Raw genomic sequence first — 21,869 nt, 5'->3', positions numbered from 1 at the left:
TTCAGAAAAAACCAAAAACAAAAGCATGTGTTTGTGTGGAATCTATTATCCCCTACTAGACTTCTTCTTAGGAAAACTAAAATAAAATAGAATACAGGTAGGCTGTCTTTCTAAATATTTCTAAATGCAGAGTTTGAAAACAACCTAGTCATTTGCCTTAAGTTATGGGACAACAATTGATAAGCAGGTACGGGTGACTTATTTTACTTTTAGAAACTCATTTGCATTAAAAGCTTAGCCATCGCCGGGCTCGGTGGCTCAGCCTGTCATCCCGCGCCTTCGGGAGGCTGAGGTGAGTGGATCGCCTGAGCCCGCGGGTGCGAGACCCGCCTGGGCAGCGAGACCTCCTCTCTACAATCAATCAAAAGATCAACCGGGCTTGGTCGCACGCGCCTGTAATTCCGGCTACTCAGAAGGCGGAGGCGGAAGGATCGCTGGAGCCCAGCGGGTCGAGGCTGCAGTGGCTGGGAGCGGCCACTGCACTCCAGTCTGGATGACCGAGTGAGTCTCCAACTCAAAAAAAAACAAACAAACAAACAAACAAAACTTCGCCATAATTTTCTCAGCATTCCAAACAAAACGAATTTAAAAAAAGAAGCATCCAGCATATCAATACCATCAGACTGTGTCCTGCAGCCCTGAAGAGCTCAAACAGAGTCACGGTGGTCAAGGGCCATCTGTGGTGGGGCAGGAGAAGGGAGAGCCAGTTTCTGCTCCCACATCAGCCCCAGCCTCTGTTAGCTGAGACCCAAAAGTCTCAGGAAGGATCTAGCCAACTTGGGGATGGGTGTGGGGTACATGACCTTCACTCTGAAATCTTACACAAAGAGCAAGTGTGCATATCATCTGTAGGCATTTCTATCTGCCTGCCTCCACACTTGCTTTTTCTAACATTTAAAGCAAATTTCGCAGAACGCCTTCCTAAAAGCAAACAAATATCAGGTCTGAGTTGTCAAGTTGCTTTTCCAGACTCCAAGTCTTAACACGGGACTGTATTGGGAAATTGTAGCTTTGGTAACCAACAGTGGTTACTAGTGGGAGAGAGACTGACTTATGAGCTTGAGTTGTGTTTGTATTTTATTCTTAAGAGTTAAGATTTATTTAAGTAAAATATCAATTATAAACCATAATTATATGCATAGATGTTTGGTGTTAAGTATTTTCTGAGAACCAAAGAATAGGCTCCCATAATTGTTCAATTTCTTTTGATATTCAGACAACCTGATCTCTTCTCCCTTTCTAAGTAGCCATTCTGCCCCTACTTAAATGGCAAATGCATTCTGAATTGAAAGTTTGTGTATATATTTTACTATATTATTTATTCAATTTTTATTTTTGTAGAGACAAGGTCTTGCTATGCTGCCCAGGTTGGTCTTGAACTCCTGGACTCAAATAATCCTCTTGCTCTGGCCTCATCAAATGCTGGGATTACAGGCGTGAGCCACTGTGCCTGGCCTGAATTAAAACTTTAAACCATTTTTTTCTACCTTGATTTACAGTGGAATGAAGAATTAAGCTTATTTTTAAGTGTCATTGGGAATTTCAGACTTTTTCCTGGTAATAAAATCTGTGTGCTGTGTTTGTGCGAACTGTCGTGGTAATGACATTCCTCAGTCTGGTGTCCCTAGTAATAGCCGAGCTGAGTTTTAAAATGTAGCCCATGGGCTTCTCTTCAGGCACCCTCCAAGGGAAAACAGAATTCCCATCTACTTTCATGACCTCTGATTTAAGAGCGAAGATTGCACATTATTTACTACTGGATGGCTTCCTTGAAATTTAATGAAGACTGAGCACAAATATGACAGATGTAATTATCATAGTTTAGTTCTGCACAGCCAGGGTCTTCCTGTGCTATAATTGTGAGCTTTTCACTCAACTGCTGCTAGGAAGGTCATTATCATTGTACCTTCAGTTATTTCAGAAAGAAGAGGCACCATCGATTTCTTCTAGTTCATTCTTACTACCCAAGTTTGAAAAAAAAAACAAGAACAGTGGTATGAAATAAAGGAAAAACATAAAAGGTATGGTAAAATTACTTCTCTTTCTTGGCCTTGCCTTCTGACCCAAGTTCCTGCCCAGTAAGGCCTGGAAAGGTCATTCTGAATTTCTACTACTGGAAGAGAGACAGAGAATTGCACAGATGTGCAAGAATTCATCCCCTCTCACCCCAAACACCGCCCCCCAGCACCCGTGTATTAAAACTGTCAGTGGTTTCTAAGGACGATACAGTCACTGCACCGCACCAAGCGCTGCTGCCCATGTTGAAACCCGACCACAGCCTGGAATAGCCCAGATATCTCATGTTGGAGCCTAGCGAGTGGGGGAGAGTTGGGCACAGTTCTAACTCTGAACTCTCGAATTTTAGACTTATAAATAATGGCTTAATTTCTCATTCTGGATTCGCCAAATGGTTTATTTCCAGGAAAAGGAATTTCAACAGGAAGAAAATGGCTTTTCTTTTTCTTCAGACAGTTTTAAACTGCCATCACCATCACCCATTGTATAGGGACCAAATCCAGGCACTGACAGACCTAACTTCACCAGAAATGATGTTTTAGTCATAAAACGAGAGACTGGCAAAGTAGCAGGGCTTTGGTTTGATTTTTTTGAATTAGAATTGACAGAAAAAATACTAAATACATTACACCTTATTGAGAAAGAAAACTGAATGGCTCTGAGTGACAGTCTTTAAAACCCAGATGGAACCAATTGTTAGAGTCTACCTCCGCTGGAGGCCAAGACGTTACACCTCCTTAAAAATGAACACATAAACAAGTCTGGGCTCAGGTGGGTGTAGACAAAGTGCCAGCTCTTCACTCTGAATTCACTTCTTAAAACCAAGTATGCTTCCTGTGTGGGCTGAGAAGTGTCAGGAAATAGGACTAGCTTATGGCATACTGGAGTCTTCCTAATAAACTTGATCCCACAGGTACAAGTGAAATAAGTGGAGTGCACAGCTCCGAGAACAGTCTGCCATCGTTAGCTGCTGCTTGGAATCAGACGGGCTGAGGTTTCCACTCAAAGCGCCCTATAACGGAGCAAAGGGGCCAATGGACACTGTGGGCACCCTTCAGAATTTCCATCCGCTTTGTGACTCAGGAGACAACCCGCCCGCGCTTTCAGCCCTAGAACAGCCCCTCATCCTGCAGGCACCGTATTTTACCAAACGCACATCTGGAATTTTGTGGGATGTCCTTAAGCCTCCCTGAAGACCAGATTTGAGGAAACTGTTTAAAGGGGGAAACACTACAGTCAGCATTCACCATAAGTCCGCACCAAATCTTGACCTTCCCTTGCCCTTGGCTTAAAATGCCGTTGACTGAAGCCTCTAGAATTCCTGAGTTTGGACACTTTGCCTTTCCCTACCTCCCGTGATTCCAGCTTGACTCTGAACAGCCCGCCTGTGTCTCCCCTGACACCGGCTTCAGCCCCCCCTGCTCATTTGACCTCCCTTTGTCCACCTGGGACAGCTCCCATCTTCCCCCTCTCAGTTCCTGCTCCCCCCAGGGTTCAAAACAGGAAATTCAAGAGGATGAGAGTTCTGTGGGGTGGGCTGAGCGGAGCCCCCTGGGAAGTCACGAGACTCACGCTGCGTGCTGAGGGGGCAGCTGCTCCGCTATTGTCCCCAGACACAGAGAACAGTACCCTGAATAGTCGTCTCTACTCCTCCAACACGTCAGTCCCTGGAGACGGCACGGCCGACAACCCTCTCCTTCTCATAAAAGGAAGGACCCCACTCACTGGAAAAACCTAAAGGAAACGATTCTATAATTCTGAACCTGCCTCAGTGTCATTGTTAATAAAGGAGGTAAGTCTGGGTCTGGCTTTTCCATTTCTCCTGAATAAACGGGGAGTAAGTAGCTCTAGGAAAGAGGAATGCCACTGACATTATCCCCCCAAGCCATGGGTTCTCATCAAGAGACTGTCCAGTTGCTGGACATTCTACAAGTCCCTGAACCCACTGTCCAATGTGAGCCACAGTCTACTCTGTTCAGAGGACAGCCTTCACTGGCGAAGCAGGGTTGGGAGTGGGTAGGAGCCCGACAGGCAGGTTCAGCCCTGGCCACCTGCAGGAGACACATCACCAGCTCATCCCACAGAGTAGGGCGGAGACTTGAGTTCTCACCTGAGTTGGCCAATACATGCCACCTGAGAAAAAACCTAAGCCGACCCTTCCCTCCGGCACTGCACTTACGATGGGGCTGGCGTTGATATAGTCTGAGTTGCTGTGGCTGTTCTCTGATTTCAGCAGGATCCTGGAGTGGTCATCTGCACATAACACAAAAGCAGATGGTCAGAGGTCTGCACAACCCTCCCTCTGCCCAGAAAACATGCTACGCTGCTTTAGCAACGGACGTGGAATGCCCTGCTGGGCCTCCAGGTCGTCCCCGCGTTCTTTTCTTCTCAGACTCTGCTCGATGCTTCCAAACGTGCTTTCTCATGTTAGCGTTTCCCTCTCTCTCCTCCACTTTAATCCTACAACATAAGAGGCACACACACAGGGTGTGTGGGGGAAACCGATACCAAGTTCTCTGTAGAATTGAGCTATTCTGGTGTTTCTCTTATGTAAAGTTCAAATACCAAGGTTAGGTGTTCCTTTGTAATATTTTATGTAGTGTTTGCCTTTCAGTAACAGACATATTATAAACTTGAATACTGAGCAACAGATGGTCATCTAAAACATAAAGTTTTGTAGTCGATACATGGTTTAATCCTTGAGGTGACTGGAATTTAGTTTTTTTTTGATTATTATTATTTTTTTTTTTTAGAGACAGGATCCCACTCTGTTGCTCAGGCTGGAGTGTGGTGGCACGATCATGGTTCACTGCAGCTGCAACTCCTGGACCCAAGTGATTCTCCTGCCTTAGTGTCCTGAGCAACTGGGACTATAAGCACACACTACCATGCCCGGCTAAGTTTTCTTATTTTTAAAATTTTTTGTACAGACAAAGACTCGCTATGTTGCCCAGGCTGGCCTCTCAAACTGCAGGCCTCAAGCAATCATCCCATCTCTGTCTTCCAAAGAGTGGACTTTAGTTTTAAAAGAAGAGTAAGAGACCAAGAAAATGCAGGTAAAGAGGAAATACAGGAGAAACATACAAGTGGAGACTCAGTGACATAAAAACATGCCTTAAACAGGCAAAATAAGTTGGCTAATGTTGAAATCAACCACAGCAATGTGGATTAATGGCACTTGTAATTTGTCAAAGCATGATGTATTTGATACATGAATTACTCTTGGTTTGGATTCTGGAATAATGCCCTCCTGCTCACGGCCACAGCCCTCCTCTTTGCCTTGTTTTCAGAAGCTTTTTTTTTTCTTGCTTGCTTGTGTATTCGTTTTTTAATATAATATATATTTTTTATTTTAAAATTGTGGGGTACAGTTAAGGGTTAGGTATACAAATATGCATTGTGCAGGTACCCTTGTTGATGAAGTGTGTCCTCCCCTTCCTCAGACAGATGAACTTTTACAGCATGACCCTCCATGGGAAGTCTGGAAGTGACTGGGGAAGCAGACAAGGGCAACCCTGTGCCAGGTCTGGTGAAGATCTGAGGAGGGATGGCTGTGAGATCCCTTCCCACTCCTCCCGCTTCGAGGGTGTGAGGTCGGCCACTTTTTCTCTTTTCTCTGCAAGGTGCCAGGTGAAATCTGAAAGTGACATAGCATCTCAGTGCTGCAACCTTTTGCTGCAGAGAATGCCTTTGTGGTGCCACACACAACAGCGCCTATTTCCTTTTCTTCTGAGAAAATACAAACAACCCACGCTGGAGGCTTCATAAGCCAGGTGTTTAGCAACTGTGGGCTCGTCCTTTCTGGCCCTGTGTCCCCCAATTTCGACCTGTCTAGGCACTTCCTGCAGATGTCTGGCATGAGAAGGAAATGGCGCCCACCAGGAAGGAGCTTGTTTGTGGCAGCAAAGCCACAGAGACTTGTTTTAATGTGCTTCTTTCATTTCCCTTGGAGACTTCACTTAGTTTTTTAAAACAACACATCCTAGGGCTTGGGAAACTTGGTGAGTCTTATAAGTGACTATCTAGGAAAGCATTATCTATTAGAGATCAATACACTACCAGATTGGACGCCATCCTACCAACCCTCTTCAGACAGCAATTCTAGCCTCTTCCAGCAGAGACAAGATGGGGTAAGACAAAAAATATCCAGAGACAGGGAAAAGAATTAAGGAATCACTTGACATCACCTGGCACGTTCATATATGTACATATCATATGTATCCAGATGTTGCTGGAATGTTGTGAAGCTGCGGGTCACCCCCAACTTTGAGCAAAAGTGTGGATAATGACACAAAAATCCCAGGGACTCCATGACTTTGGGGCTCCTGCGCAAATTAATTCTTGGGGGAGTGAAAATTGGCAGTGGCAGGAAATTGAAATACAATTCACCAGAAAAACTGGTCAACTCTGACATCCGAACACACTACAAACACTACCCTCAAAATTAAGTTCAAGAAGCCCAATTTCACAGTGGGGTGCCACACAGACACATCAAAGCAAGATACGAGGCTTTGCTCAGAGGTAGGTACACTGGGCCTATTGTTGCAGCTTACAGAGAACTTGGGAATAAAAGAACAGGACTTCTAGCTGCTTCCAGAGGGTCCCAGAAGGTCACCCCAGAGCCCTGCCTCATTATAAATATTTTCAACACAGCCACCTTTAGGCACTTGTGATATCAGCAACCAGGGACCATTCCTAATTGTCTGAGAAACCTTTACAAAGAGCAGGGTCGAGAGGGAGCCAGGGCAGGAAAGAAGAATCGCAGCTCTGAAGTTCTGGGCTTCAGGCTCTGTCGGGCACTTTGTGCACAATGCGGCTTGGGATCAGCGGCCTCTGGTCTCTGTGTGGGCATCAGGGCAGCTGTGCTTTGGAAGGCTTCTCCTCACACCAAGGGGTCAGCACTGCCCAGCCCTGCCAGCAACAAGCGATGGAGCAAAGGCAGACATGCTTCCACCGAACTTGGCAGACAAGCATCAGCTGGGTTTTCTCATCAGAAAATTAAGAAGATGCCTCGTAAGTCTGGGAGTCTCCATGAATTCAAAATGCGGTCTAAGAGCCTGGTCATCTGCTGTGGGCACCGGAACCTGTGCTGGCATGTTCTGAGACCTCTGAGCAGATCTCTTTGCAGAACATTGTTTCAGCAGAAGGCATTTTCCCCAAGGTTGCCCTTTTAAAGATGGCATTGAGTTGAGGACCTATCTAAGCTTCAAAGCATGCCTGCCTCCTGTTGTAACATTTGATTTTGCGTCAACATATTGCTTTTAAAATTAACAGCAATTAAAAAAAATAAGCCATTTTGAATTTATACTGACAACACCTGGAACCATCCTGGAAGGGCCAGAGCGGTGTTGGCCAAGGCTGCAAGGAAGTGCAGATTTCTGTCTTGGGACAGCAACTGCTCAGCTAGCTAGTGGGTATTTCATTTGTCTGGGCACATCTCTGAACTATTTTGTGATCTGAAATACGTCTCTGAAACATTTTGTGAAAAACGTTTCCTGTTTGTCTTTTTTTAAGAGCTCTTATGGGAGCCAACCCGATGACAGCATCAAGTTCCTAAAAGTATCCTCGGAGTATCTTGAAAGACAGATTCCTTGAAATGCAAGGTTTAGTGAGGTTGCCTTTATCTTTTGATGCAAAAGCAGGGCAGTGCGGCCCGGGAGGATGATGCCATTCTTTCAAGGTCAACCCCAAGTTGAAGATGAAGCCAGGATGGGCCCATGAACAAACATCATGTCTCTCTCCTGTGCTCAATGTACTGAAGACTGCTCCTTCCTATTTCCAGATAAAACACGCACAACGCCCTTGGAAGCAAATACAATACGGTGACCAGAATCACAAGACAAACATTTGTAATAATGTAGGCACTTATATTTCCGTTAAGAGGGTGCATCTTTCAAAAGCTGAGTGTGAGAACTTACTCAGAAGCCAGGAAAACATAGGAATTCACATAGCTTTCCTCTCTGTATCTGGCCCTGTAGCTGTTTAAGTTATTTTCTTCTCATGAGATCCACAGTAATGTCTTATCAGAGAGGGAGAGAGAAAACGTGATCCAAAGGAAACTTGTTGAATGAACCCACTGTGCGCATTCCATTTCTGAATGCCTAAAGTATCTATCATGATCTGGTGCCTTGCTCACGAATATTTTATGCTTCTTTTATATTCTGTATTTTCACATATAGGATACAAAAGTAGTTCCACATAGATCCTCTCAGATCATCCCAGATCACTGTGCCATAGACAAAACAGGGAGCATTTCCCCATTTTAGGCTGAAGAAAACTAAGGCCCAGAAAGAACACATGATTTACTTGGCCGCATGGCCAACAGGACAGTTCAGGGTTTGAATCCTAGCCCTGCCGCTAGTTAGCAAGGCGATGTTGGGAAAATTACTCAGTATTTTACAGTGTCAGATCTGTCATCCAAGATATAAGATAATAATATCTAGCTCACAGGATTGTTGTGACAAATAGCATGTAGCAAGGAGTTTAGCAATAAGTTGGAGACTGCTGACGGGCATATGCCTAACTGAGCAAATCAGTTCAGTTAGCAAAATGTGTTGATGGTATGCTGTGCTGTCAATAAATACAAAATGATTTTCATCAATGCCAACAGCAGAAACAAGTTTCAGAACTTCTTGATTATGATTAGGGCAAAGAACCTTGGAAGATGGCCAAGAGGAGCACTTCTGAGGACACTGTGGCTTTGTCACGTAGGAATGAAAGATCTAGAAACGATCTCGTGTCCCACCTGAGCAAAACGCATGGGAACTTTGTTTGCCTGCAATGTCACCTTGCAACACAAATCCCAAGCATGGTATTTCCTCACGCCTCCTGGTCATGCTATTCCTCTTGTCCAAGTAGACTGTTCCACAGGGGTCAATAACCTTCATCTCACTCATAGACACATTCTGTGGGGTTGCTGTTTGGAACATGAATGAGGAACACGTATGCAGAAGTCACTAGTAAACATGGGTACTTAGCAATGGACTCCCTTCACTCACATATTCTCTAGGGTCTACAATTGTCTCAGTTTCCTGTGGAGGTTCAGATTCAGTTATCTATGCTGGCCCGATGCCCTCTTCTTTACTTTGATGGTGCCGCTAGTGGAAACATGGAGCACATCTGGTGGTGGGCCAGCACTCTGCTCCTCGAGAATCAAGGCTCTGAGTCTTCATTGGAGACTCGTGTAACCAGCATATATTTGACAAACGGCACCGGCACCACAAACTCCTTCTTCAATTTCATGCGGTTGTGTTTTTTGTCTTGTGTTTTTGTTTTCAGAGGCAGGGGTTCTCTGTCACCCAGGCTGGAGTACAGTGGCACAATTATAGCTCATTGCAGCCTCTAACTCCTGGGCTCAAGTGATCCTCCTGAGTAGTTGGGACTTACAGGTGTGTACTACCACAACCAGCTAATTTGTTTTTATTTTTGTAGAGAAGGGGTCTTATTATGTTTCCCAGGCTGGTCTCAGACTTCTGACCTCAAAGTGATACTCTCACCTTGGCCTTCCAAAGCATTGGGATTACAGGTGTGAGTCACCGTGCCCAGCCCATTGATAGTTTGATAACTGCAAAGACACAGACTGGAACTGCCTGCCCCTCAGTACCCCAGCTGTTAGTTGCTGGTTTAATGACTCCAGCCAATCACACTTGGAAATGACTTTATTTATTTGGATTTGTCATAGTTGAGGCAAAGGAATAAATGATCACACCCTGCTTGCTTCAAGACCAAGAGGCTAAATAGGCTTGTTTCTTTGCAAATCTGGGAACACAAAGACAAGCAACAGTGTGGTAGCAAAATACACATGCCCTGAAGATGAGGGCCCACCCATACTTCTTCCCATTTTCTTCCTCCCTCAATCCATCAATAGGCAGATATTCTGCTTTTAATTACACCTTTGAGAAATGCTTAAGCTCAAATTATAAAGATCATCAAAACAGTTAAGAAAATCAACAGAGTTCTGTCCAGGGCCTCTGTATATCAGAACACAATGTTGCCCCAGAGCAAACGGGGGCAGATTAGAGAGAACCCATATTCAGAAAATCCTCCTACATCCAAAGAAGCTCATTGTAAGGAGACCTGTTCCACTCTGCTGCCAGAAAGCATACTGCCTATGGTGTCAAACAGACCACGGGACCCGTGTGTGGTTCCCTGTATCAGACACACCAAAAGCAGGCCTCAGAGGAGCAAGGGTAGCCTGAAATGGGGACATGAGGTCAGTGTCATGTCTCATTTCTTAAACTGTTTCACCAGCATCCCTGAAGATCTCTCAAAAATCCATCTCCAAGTAGAATCGCTGACTTGCTTGGGAAGTGAATGGCAGTGTAAGTAACTTGTAGGGCCTCGAGCACATTGGGGTTCCCACCATCGAGGCTATTTTAACCCACACTCATGTCACCGCATGCATCTATGTAGAAAGGGAACTCTTCAGGCCTGGGGGAACATGGGGCGGGATGAAGGGAAACTGACTCCCCAGGTTCCCAGGTTGCTGTGTCCAAGGCAGTGCCCACCTGCCCTGAGCTGCCCAGGAGGCACCTGGTGTCCGGGGTGAACTGTGTCCCTTTGAAAAAGATATTTTGGAGTCCCAGTCTCCAGAATGTGACATTATTTGGACAAAGGGTCTTTACTGAGGTCATCAAGATGAAGTCACTGGGAGAGCCCTAATACAATATAACTGGTATCCCATTAAATAGGGGAAGTTTAGACATAGACACATAGAACACTGTGCAAAGATGAAGATGACCATCAAAAAGCCCAGGAGAGAGATCTTAGGAGAAACCAGCCTGAATTCCGACCTCCGGAACGAGAGATGGTAAGTTCCTGCTGTGGCCCTTGAAGCCTGGAGTGAGATGGCTCGGGCCTGTTCTCCTGGGCCCGTGTGTGCCTTCCATCATGTCACTGCCTCTGCCAGGCCTCAGTCCGCCCATCTCTGAAGTGAATAGGCTAACCTCAATCATCAAAAAGACCTTACCAGCTAAAAACACCAGGATCCTGTGGAAAAGTCAGCTCACAGGAACCTGCTGAGGAGGATGACAAGGGTCTCACTGTCCAGGGCGGGGAGCAGTCCCTGGTGGCCGTGCAGAGGAATCACCAGCTCTGAGCCACCTTGAGACCGTGGGAGCGCGGCCAACACCGAGGTCGACTCCGGATGCAGAGGGAGAGCAGCAAGGCCGTGTGCTTGCGGTGATTTTGTTGCACATGTACAAGAAGAATTTTGCATAATAAGAGCCTAGGTACCAGCCAAGCAAGACCATGCCATCTGTGTAATTCTACTGAGAGATCATCAATCAACAAACATTGATTACGAATCCACTGTGTGAGGAGTGGCCTGACACATGATGGCCGAGATTAAGAAAAGCAAGACTGACGGATGGAGCGGTGTGCTGGCCTCCAAGGAGCTCAAACTCAGAGTAGGCCGCTCACATCCCTTTAAAAATGGATACAATTTTGTATTTCATTGGGATCACATGGTACCAGGAAAAAAAAAATCCAGACCTCTTTTCTGGTGCAGCATTTCACATAGAAACAAACTAAAAATTTAATGCTCATTTTCTGATAGTCACGCCAGAGATGACTGGGTGCAGAGGACACAGGCCAAGAAGTGGGTCTGGCGGACCACAGTGTGATGCGCTCTGTGCACAGTCAGTTGATGTGCATCCTTCAGCCTTGGCGTGTAAGTCTCCTGCGGCTTCGATAACAAACGTCCACATACCTGGTGGCTTCAAACAACACGAATTCATTATCTTACACTCTTGGAGACCAGGAGTCCAAAGTGAATCTGAGGGTGTCAGCAGAGCTGGTTCCTTCTGGAGGCACTGTGGAGAAACTGTCGCTGCCTTTTCCAGCCCTGGAGGCCACCATGTCCTTCCCTCCATCCTCAAGCCAGCAAGGCTGGGTTGAGTGGTTCCCATGTCCCCCTGTCTGTCTCCTCTTCCTCCTCCCTATTCCACATTCATGGACTCCTGTGGTTACCCTAGGCCCACCTGGATACTCCAGAACAATCTTCCTGATTCCCATCTGCAGCCTGAACTGCCCTTTGTCATGTAAAGTGACATATTCACAGACTACAGGGATTAGGAGACAGGTCCCTTGGGGGCCACTGTCCTGCTGCCACAGAGCAATCCGCCAGAGACTCAGGGTCTCTTGCAAATAGCAAACTTCAACTCTGCGATCCAGATTTCTATTGCCTATGACAGAACACATGGCCACGGATGACACTCCCTAACTGTCACAGCTGTGGTCCTGATTGTGAGTTCGCAGTGGTGACGTCAGCATGACTGCTGACAAAAGACCATCGGTGACTGTTTAGCTCTTGGAAGCCTTGTTCTGCTGACAAGCATAACTGCTTTACAGGCACATCGAAAGGAAGTGAGCCATGAAAAAAACGGCAGGAAGAAGAAAAAGGGAGGAGGAAGGGAGAAGGAGATGGGGAAGGAGAGAGAAGGAGGGTGAAGAGGGACACCACAACGGGGTTTGCAGTCTTGCAGGCTGGCTGCAGAAAGTGCTGGTCTTGTTCCCTGCAGCCTCATGGAGACCCAGACATGCTCTTCTCTTGGGGAAACAGTGGGTTCTGGAAATGAGGCAGGTGAGCTTCATAGGTCTGGCCACATTCTCAAGAGGACTCCTATGTGAGTAGTTTGTGATTATTTGGAAAGGGAAGGGTGGTCAGTGGGAGAAGAACAGCTTTATTAGGAACAAGTCATGTCAGGATACAAAGTCAGGGGGCAACTGTTTTAAAATTAAAAAGATAAAAGAGGCTTAAAAACCAAAATGCATTTATGACCTTGGAGTGCATCCTGGCTACATAAACAAATAAAACAAACAATGGTTGTAAAGAAAATAATGGAAATAATTGGGAACATCTAAATAAGGAATTCTGTTGTGCCATCAACATGCATATGTTGATGTCCTAACCCCCATGACCTCAGAATGCAGCTATCTTTGGAGATATCGGCTCTAAAGAAGTCAGTAAGTAAGGGTGAGGTCATTAGGTGGGCCTTAATCTAATAGGACTGGTATCCTTAAACAAAGGGGGAAATATGGACACAGAGAGGCACAGGGAGATAACACCACATACAAGCCAAAGAGAGGGGCCTCAGAAAGAATAAGCCCTGCCACAACTTGGTCTCTGATTTCTGGCCTCCAGGATTAGGAGAAAATGAATTTCTGTTGTTTAAGCACCCCTCCACATCCTGCCCTCGGCTGTTACAGCTCATACAACTAGATATTAGATGGTATTAGGGAATCATTGCTAATTTTCTTAGTTTTAACAGTAGGCTGTAGTTATGTGGGAGAATATTCCTTATTTTCAGGAGATGCAAGCTAAAGTATTTTGATGTTATGGTGCCCGAAACTTCTTTGCAACCGTTTGGCCAAAAAAGAAAGAAAGTACACATCCATCACGGAAAGATGGCACAATGTTGGCTGGGAGTTGCTGAATCTTGGCACTGGGTGTGCAGGTGGTCATCCAGTGATCATTTCCGCTTGAGCGTTTCAGAATTTTTGTAATAAAAAGCGTGAGAGAAAATCACGCCAAGCCAGTGGCATTTCTGCTTTGTGAAAGAGAATCCTTCAGAAGCAGCATGCGTGGGTTACGGCTGGGTTTTCACCAGGGGCAGCCGTCTGCGGGGTAAGGAAGGCTGGGCACTCCAGGAAGCTTTTGACCTTGGACTGGTGACTCAGCCTCCATCAGCTCTGATTCTAATCCTTAGATGACTCTCAGGGTATTCTGGGGACAGGAGGGAGATGCTGTGCTTGAGGCATCTGGCACTGGGCCTGGCGTGCAGTGCCTGATGGGCATTTGCCAGTATCGCCAGGGCCTGAGGACGCTCTAGGGCCCCCACCCTGCCTGCTGGGCCAGGCTCGGGCACTGTCTCAGCCCACAAACAGCCACTGAGAAAGTCTGCTGACGGATCCGCGTCGGTGTGGAGGAGGATTTGCTCAACGTTTGTCCTGTTGAGTATGTTTTTATCAATGACTTGAAGACGTGAAAAACATGTTTATAAAATGAGCAGATGGCAAAAAGCTAAGAGGGGAGGTGATATGGTGACTCAGGAATCAGAATCTCCTGAATTTTGAATGAGAGCTCATTTCCTGGAGATGAATGCCAAGTTCAATTCTGTGAAAACAAACAAACTCGACTGTGTAAGGATGGCTGGGCGGCTTGGGACCCCCGGCTCAACCACAATCCTTATGGAAGAGACCCCGGATTTTGGTGGATGCAGCCTAACTATGAGCCAACCCTGTGATGGGCCCATCACACGATGAATGTGAATTTATACTAGATAAATGGGAAGACCTGGATGGGGGAGAAGCATGTCTGTAGCTCTTGGCCCTTCTGGAGGATGGGTCTTCTGGGCATGGAAAGCTGGGCATGTGCAGAAGACCCATCCGGCTGCTGGCCAGTCACCTGAAAGGCCCGGGCTCTCCCACACTCTCTGAGACCCTCCTTGCACTAAGATTCTTTAGGCAGAATTGGAGCGTGAATGTGAGAAGTACAGACAGTCATGCTACACTAGGCCAGATGGCTTATGGGTCTATGTGTTTAGCTTCAAGAAAAAGAGTAAGTAGAATATAAAACCTGAACTTTGAGTGAAAATGTGTGGAATGTCAAGGTAGCATCTGGTTCTAAGCACCAGAGGTCCCGAGCAACTCATGGAAGGTTCATTTGTTGTTACAGTTTAGAGACAATACTTTCAGGCAATCCTCACCCTTGGAGAAATCGCCTAATGAGAATGACTCTGTGGACCCCTTCCCTAAACCTTCCCTAAAAAGAAATCCTTCAGTCTTAGGCAGGACAGCTGCCCAGAACAGCTTCTGCCTGTGATGTAGCAAAGAAAAAAAAGCCCACACAGAATTTGCCGGGATATTTCCTTTTAACACCAACAAACCGACAGCCTTCCCAAATCCTAGAGGCAGAGATTCAGCTGGCTCTGAGATCAAAAAGGGTGGAGGGAAGACAGCCAAGTCAGGGCTCTATCTTCCACGCGACTTACTTGGCAAGGTGACATATATATCCCAAAGCATTTTCTTTTTCTTTCTTTTTTTTTCTTCTTGAGAAAGTAGGATTTATGGATTTATTGAGAGGACAGAAAACCTCCCACAGTGGGAGGGGACCCAAGGGGGTTGCCCCCAAACCTTTTTCTATGAGAGGAAAAAAGAAAATCCGTGCTTGGTCATCAGATTGAGAAGAATGACCCATGTATGGATCTCGAAAAGCCAATCAGGATAATTTTTGGTCACTCAGAAGTGACCAAGGCTAAATGTTCCTATAAGGGAATTCTGCTTAGAGTTTGGAGGGAAAAAAGTGCTAAATCAAAGGCTTATTTGGAAAGTAAGTGTTTTCTGAATATTTTAAGGAAAGCTACGCTTAGCCAAAGTGCTGCAGTCCTGGTACATATTTCAAATACTCATTTCTGTGGGAATTTGAAATTTATGTACGCTTTCTCAACACACACACAGAATCTCAGGTGAGCCCATGATTGTCCAAGGGGCAGCATCCCACATCGCCTGGAGAGCAAGGACATGTCAAACCTGGCTCTAAATCCCAAAGTCCTCATCTGCCACAGAGGAGATTTCTTGTGAGAACTGGAGGTGGCATGCTCATGGCAAGGGGACGATGCCGGTTCATGACACCCTCAGTCACATAGTGGTAAGGATGCCACTCAGGCAGCTGCAGCATGGGGCTGTCATAGTGATCTTGACCTCTGGGAGTAGTGAGTCAGATCAACCTCAGCTGCATCGGGCGAGGCCGCAAGGCAAGGAAAGGGAGATGCCTAACAGCTGTGCTTTTGGTTGTGAAACTGTTGGACTCTCTCTAGCAATGACATCCCGAAAGCCAGCATATAGGAATGCTACAATTACATATCTTTCTCTCTGCCTTATGTCCCTAGGTCTTCATTGTCATTGTCTGGTTTGGTCTCTTTGTTATTGTTTCTGTGTCTCTGATGATCTCTTTCTCTTGTGTTATTATAACCCACAGAGACAAAAATATTTTTTATGTTTAAGATAGTACACAAAAATAGCATCCTATTTCTGTTCTTAATTTAAAAGGCAGATGAGCGAAATATTGCATAATTCTTTTTTAAACATGCATAAAACTTACAAAATGCATATTAAGTTCTTAAAACTTCTGAGATGATATAACTAGACCTAGCACAGTGCCAGCCAAGCATCGAATACATGATAGTTGCCTTCTCCTTTGCAAGACAATTTGGATGTAGCTAGGATCTCCAGGCTGCCAGGGCGCCAAAGTCAACAATGCACCCACTTTTGAATTCCCTACTTAACTTGCCAGCTAAGCTGTCTTCAGCCTGAGCGGGGACAGCTCCAGTCCCTGGAGGCAGGGGCGATGTATCCGATGAAATCAAGTGAGCAGAGATGGTGGAGGAGTGGGGGGAGGAGGACATGTGAGTCTCCTTCTGGAAAGACAGGCTTTGGCGGGCAGCCGTGGGGCTGGACACACCTAGTGAACTCGGATGAGGGCGTGTCTTGGAAGTCAGGCCAGCGCTCCAGCCCCTTGAACAGAGGAATGACCTGGGAAGTGCTCCACAAGGGAGGATGGGCAGGAGAAAAGCTGATTCAAAGTTGGGGGTGGAGGCAGGAAGGCCAGGGACAGGGTGTGGGAAGGAGAAGAGAAGGGGGATGTCATCCTAGGTTTGCTTTAAACAGACATGAGAGAACTTGGTGGACATACATACAGGACGGGGTTGAGAAGCAAGTGCACAGTGAACAAGGGCTTTGCAGTTTCCACCGTGAGACACTGAAGGAACGGCAGAAGCTTTGTCCAAATGCACAGACTAGGGCCACCAGAGTCCCAGCCACCCCGGTTCTAGCCCCGGCTCTGGTTGACTTGTATGTAACAACGTGATGAGAGCCATCAGAGACACTAAGTCACGTGGAAGCCAGTGCTCCCAACACTTGGTGACTCCCTCACAGTGCCAATTCTGTCCTGTAAAAGAGTATAACAGCTAGGCAAATAAAGCAGGATTTAAGAGAGGAGACAATTCTCTCTACTGGAGTTTGGCGAGACCAACGAGACTTTAAGCAGTGCCATTTTCTTGCTGCTATTCCACTTGAGAAGGGATGCAGGTTGAAATTGGACGATAAGATTTCCTTATAAAAGGTAAGAGGGCCAGTAGTGTGGAGAAAAAGTAGGTGACACTAGCTTGCTCAAAATAAACCTATTTGTCCATGAAAGTGTTTTTACTTAGGTGTCCCAACCAGTGTATTCGCCCTTCCCTGTCTTCCCTGGATGACTCTGCAAGCTTGAACAACAGTGTTGTCTCTTCACATCCTTGCCGGTCAGGAATCCCTCAACCTGACGGAGCAGGGTTGGCCGTGGCCACAGTTGGGAGAGCCCTGGGAAGAAGGCATATGGGCAGGAGATATCAGCCAAGCTGCAGGTGGCTTCTTCCTAGCTCCAACCCAAAGTCAAGCTAAGGAAGTATCTCCTCTCCGTGGCCCTTGTCCTGGTTTGGAAATGGGCAGGTCTGCCTGCTCTGACAGCAGAGAGAATGTCCAGGGCCCCATCCTCAGGTGGCAGCCCCGTTGGTGCTGACCACTGCCCTGAGAAGTGTCCCTGTGTGTGATCTGAGGCCGGGACACTTTACTATCAATAAGCTCCTTGCTTCCAAATTCACTCATCCACACTGCATCCTGGGTGGCCACATGGGCACAGGGTGCATGGGAGGAAAACACTATTACCACATTTCTGCCATGCTTGTGGCTGTCTCTGGGGAGGACATGATCTCAGAGGAACAGGCTTCAAATTTTTAAGATCTACTACAAAACACCTAATAATCCAGGTAAACAACCAAACACACGGAACATATTTAATGCATGTTTACTGATTGTCTATCTGCTTCCAACCAACCAATTGTTGAAGATGCAGTTAGAAGACTCCCTTTCCCCTACTTCCTCCCCTCTCCCCCCAGGCAGCTCCTCTCTGGGGACTGTGGCCAGGTCATGCTTGATCCATCAGGATTTCCAGCATCTGTTAGTGACCCCTGACACACTGTAGGTGCTTAATAAACACATTAGTAGGTTGATTAGACATTTTGCTTTTCTTCTGAATATAAAACTTACAAATCATAACATCTTCTGTTTTTAGAGTTATTTAGGATTGGAAAACCCTCAGACTGCATAGAAACAAAGGGTTTGGTTTGAACACTAACCAAACTGTTAGAAAGAAGTTGACACCCAGGAAAGTGATTTGAATGTTACAGAGGTCTACAATTTTCCAGGTTAGTCTTTAAGGTAAAACAAGATTCCAGCTTTTAAATTTTTTGACTTCTGCACACTGGTCAAACTCCTGTTACTACAAGGAAGGTAACAACAGTGCCTCTCCCACGCTGTGGAAAGGAGCTACTGGGTGATGTCTCAGCAGTGCCAGGCTGGTCCCCTGACTGGCTCCAAGGGGCCAAGGCAGAGCTACACAGACAGAGAGATCACCTCTGCCTGGTGGACACTGATCGTGTGTGCTATTGTGGTGCCGAGTTGAAACTGAGTGTGGCTTTGCTGTGCTCTCACAAATGTAAGCCAGCAAAGTCCGTTTTATTATATCAGAAATTTGCATGAGGGGCAGGCTCAGTGGCTCATGCCTGTAATTCCAGCATTTAAGGAGGCTGAGGCGTGAGGATTGCTTGAGCCCAGGAATCAAGACCAGTCTAGAGAACATAGTGAGACCTCATCTCTACCAAAAAAAAAAAAAAATCCCAAAATTAGCCAGGCATGATGGTGGTCACCTGTAGTCCCAGCTACTTGAGAGGCTGAGGAGAAAGGATTGCCTGAGCCTGGGAGGTTGAGGCTACGGTGAGCCACAGTCATACCACTGTACTCCAGCCTAGTCAACAGAATGAGACCCTGACTCAAAGAAGGAAAGGAAAGAAAAGAAAAGAAAAGAAATATGCATGAGTACCTCTTGCCTTCAGGTTACTAAGAAAGTAACTGAGTGACCACACACACACACACACACACACACACACACACACACACACACACACACATCATAATACTTACTCACTCATGAAATCACCGTTTACTGAGTATTTATTTCTGTCACAAAGACATCTAGGATCCCTTTCCCCCCTGTGGGGTGGGTTTACATATTAATCAAAGTCTAGAACCTTACCCCAAACCTGCTCAACCTGCGGAGGGAGAATGGGGGGAGTGAAGGTGCCAGGCAGCTGCGGAGATGCAGGATCCAGGCTGCCCCCTCCACCCTCTGTGGGTTCCCAGCTTATACGTCCACTTAGTGCACCCACACAGTGAGTCACACAGGACTAGGTCTCTTCTACTCCACGGAAGTTGCTTCAGAGAATTGTTGTCTTTTTGTGTCTCCATTTATTTTAATTTTAATTTTTATAATTTTTAAAAAATAGAGACAAGGTCCCACTATGTTGCCCAGGCTGGTCTTGAACTCCTGGCCTTAAGCAATCCTCTGGCCTTGGACTCTCAAAGTGCTGGGATTACAGGCGTGAGGCATCATGTTCGGCCTGTATCTCTATTTTCTGGCATTGATACCCCAGCTAGAGAGTAGGTCTGCAATAATGTTTGTGGAAATAACTGCAGGGATAAAGATGCTACAATAGCTACTACGACTCATTTGTGCCTACGATGTGCTGGCACTACGCTCATGACCTCATCTATTCCTTAGAGCAGTTACGTTTTAAGGACGACAGCATGTTCCCAGTTACGTGGAAACAGGTTCGGAGAGGTTAAAGAATGTGTCTGTGATCTCACAGTCATAGAAAACAGCAGAGCCAGCACCCGTTGGGGCTTATATGTCCCCAAGCCAGTGTTTTCAGGGCTATGACATGGGGAATTAAAGGAAGAAGCTGGTTTTGTGCTGTTAGGCTGCAGACGGCACCTGGGGGATGCTGGGATGGGCCTTCCCAGAGAGGCATGAGTCAGCTGTGGAGAAGGGGTGAGGGGAAGGAGAGAGGGCTTTCCAGACCAAGGGGATGGGACAGTTTCCATCTGCCTATAATGTCTGTCACCACCTCCCCTGACAGGGACGCCTCCGGGGCAGGTACATACAGGTCAGCACGGACAGAGAGCGGTTCTTGGGCATGTTCTCCTCCCTCTGGGCCACAAGCGAGCAGTTGGGCTCCGCCTGGTAGGCACACAGCGCTTCCCACTCCTTCTCCAGTCGGTTCTTGTTCTTCAGGTGATCCTCCATGTAGGCCTGCAAAGGGAAACACAGGGTCAGGAGCCAGTGGGAGATGGGGGCCTGGTTCACACTAGGTCTAGTAAGGAGAGCCCTGGCCAGGAAACACAAGGGCTTCAAGCATGTGGGAGGTGGGGGGCTGGTTCAAAGCAGATCTAATAAGGAGAGGCCTGGCCAGGAAACACAGGGTGAGGAGTGTGTGTGAGGTAGGGAGCTGGTTCACACCAGGTCTAGCAAGGAGAGTCCTGACCAGGTACAAGACATACAGCAAAGACCTTCACATGTTCTGTTTGTTGCTTCAAAAGTGTGTGCTCTGCCTACTATGGGTGTTGAGTGTGGGCACTAAGAACTCCTACTAGGAAGTCTGCTATTGAGCTAGTGTGGATGGTTAGGGAAGAGACATACACCCACGTGAGACCATGTTTGACCAACCAACCAAAAACTAGATCAGAACCGTGCTCGACCACAGAGTAGGGCAGGGGGTAGCAGCCGTCAGAGAGGTGAACTGGAAAGCCTCTTGTACCACATTTGGAGACAGAACAGCGTTCCCCAGGAGGAAGAGGAACAGGAAGTGATACTGTGTATCTGGCAGAGTAGGAGGGCTGCATCTGGGAACAAGAGGGAAGCGGCTGTCAAGGGGGACGGAGGCAAGAAGGGATACCTGGACACTTGGGCAAGCCGTCTGGATGCAGACAGCAGGAACCATGGAAGGCTCCAGAGCAGGTGTGCCCTGAGGCTTGAAGGCACACAGGAGAACAGCATTCTCCACATTCAAGAAGGAGTAGAGCCAAGTTCAAGCAATATTATATGGGGAGCAAACAAACTGCAGACGGGCTAAAAAATAAGGCCAAGCAAAAAACGATGAGTAAGCCTCAATCTGGAGAAGAGTCTCATTCATTAATTTTTGCGTTAAAAGTCTCTCTAAAAGAACTACTAGTTACTAACAGATATTATGCTGCTAGAAGTCCTTGGAATTATTTACCTGAAAAATAGAAAACACAGAGTTTGGAAACTGTTCTATATATCTCATCAAAATCATGTGAAACAGGTTAATTTGGAAAATTTGTCAGATAGAAATGGACATTGCACCCTGCATGAAATCCTTCAACATGGAGGCAAAGCTTTCAGCAGGGACAGATGGCAAAACAGAGATGTCTTCTGTTTGCCTGACAGCCAGGGACAGGTATGCCACCCTGTTCACACAGAATGCCTGTTATTTAATGAAGAGCTCTCGTTTCCTCAGATATGTACTAACAATGCACACTGCATATAACATTATTTACACTCATGTGAAATATGGACATTGCCATTATACAGGGAGTGTCAAAAATGTATAAATACTTTAAGAAAGGAAAAAACCGTATGAAAATTATAGATGAATACAAGTCACGTTTGACTCCTGCAATTGCAAGGGGTGTTCAAAGTGGTTGCCATCAGCATCCAGTCACTTCCAATTACAGCAAACTAAAAGTCATACATAAATAACATCGTTTAAAATATGTATACATTTTTTGGCACCTCTGATAGATATGTAATATATAAATATTCTAAGGTGTTTAGAAATCAGTTTACCATTGAGATGGCAATAATCCTCATATTTTTTAGTGATGAAATCGAAATGAGTTTTATTTAGAATAATAGGCACAGAATAATTCTCAATTGTAAACATTCTCATATATTTCAACTC

At 46.2% G+C, this 21,869-nt stretch overlaps 1 protein-coding gene across 1 annotated transcript in view; it reads right to left on the bottom strand.

Annotated features, from left to right (window-relative positions):
- Window positions 1-21,869, bottom strand: part of LOC103263345 (receptor-type tyrosine-protein phosphatase N2-like) — a gene marked incomplete at its 5' end in the record, with an annotated part of 138,858 nt that overhangs the window by 52,867 nt on the left and 64,122 nt on the right. Inside the window, 2 exons of the mRNA XM_021713934.1 lie at window positions 4,196-4,269; window positions 20,053-20,200. Of these exons, the coding sequence (XP_021569609.1) occupies window positions 4,196-4,269; window positions 20,053-20,200 (222 nt within the window). The remainder of the gene's footprint in view (window positions 1-4,195; window positions 4,270-20,052; window positions 20,201-21,869) is intronic.

Source organism: Carlito syrichta, unplaced genomic scaffold, assembly GCF_000164805.1.
Source record: "Carlito syrichta isolate Samal-C Ts95f unplaced genomic scaffold, Tarsius_syrichta-2.0.1 Scaffold304886, whole genome shotgun sequence".
NCBI classification, from domain to species: Eukaryota; Metazoa; Chordata; class Mammalia; order Primates; family Tarsiidae; genus Carlito; species Carlito syrichta.
The sequence above is the reverse complement of the archived record's forward strand: the minus strand, read 5'-3'. Positions and strand labels throughout refer to the sequence as shown.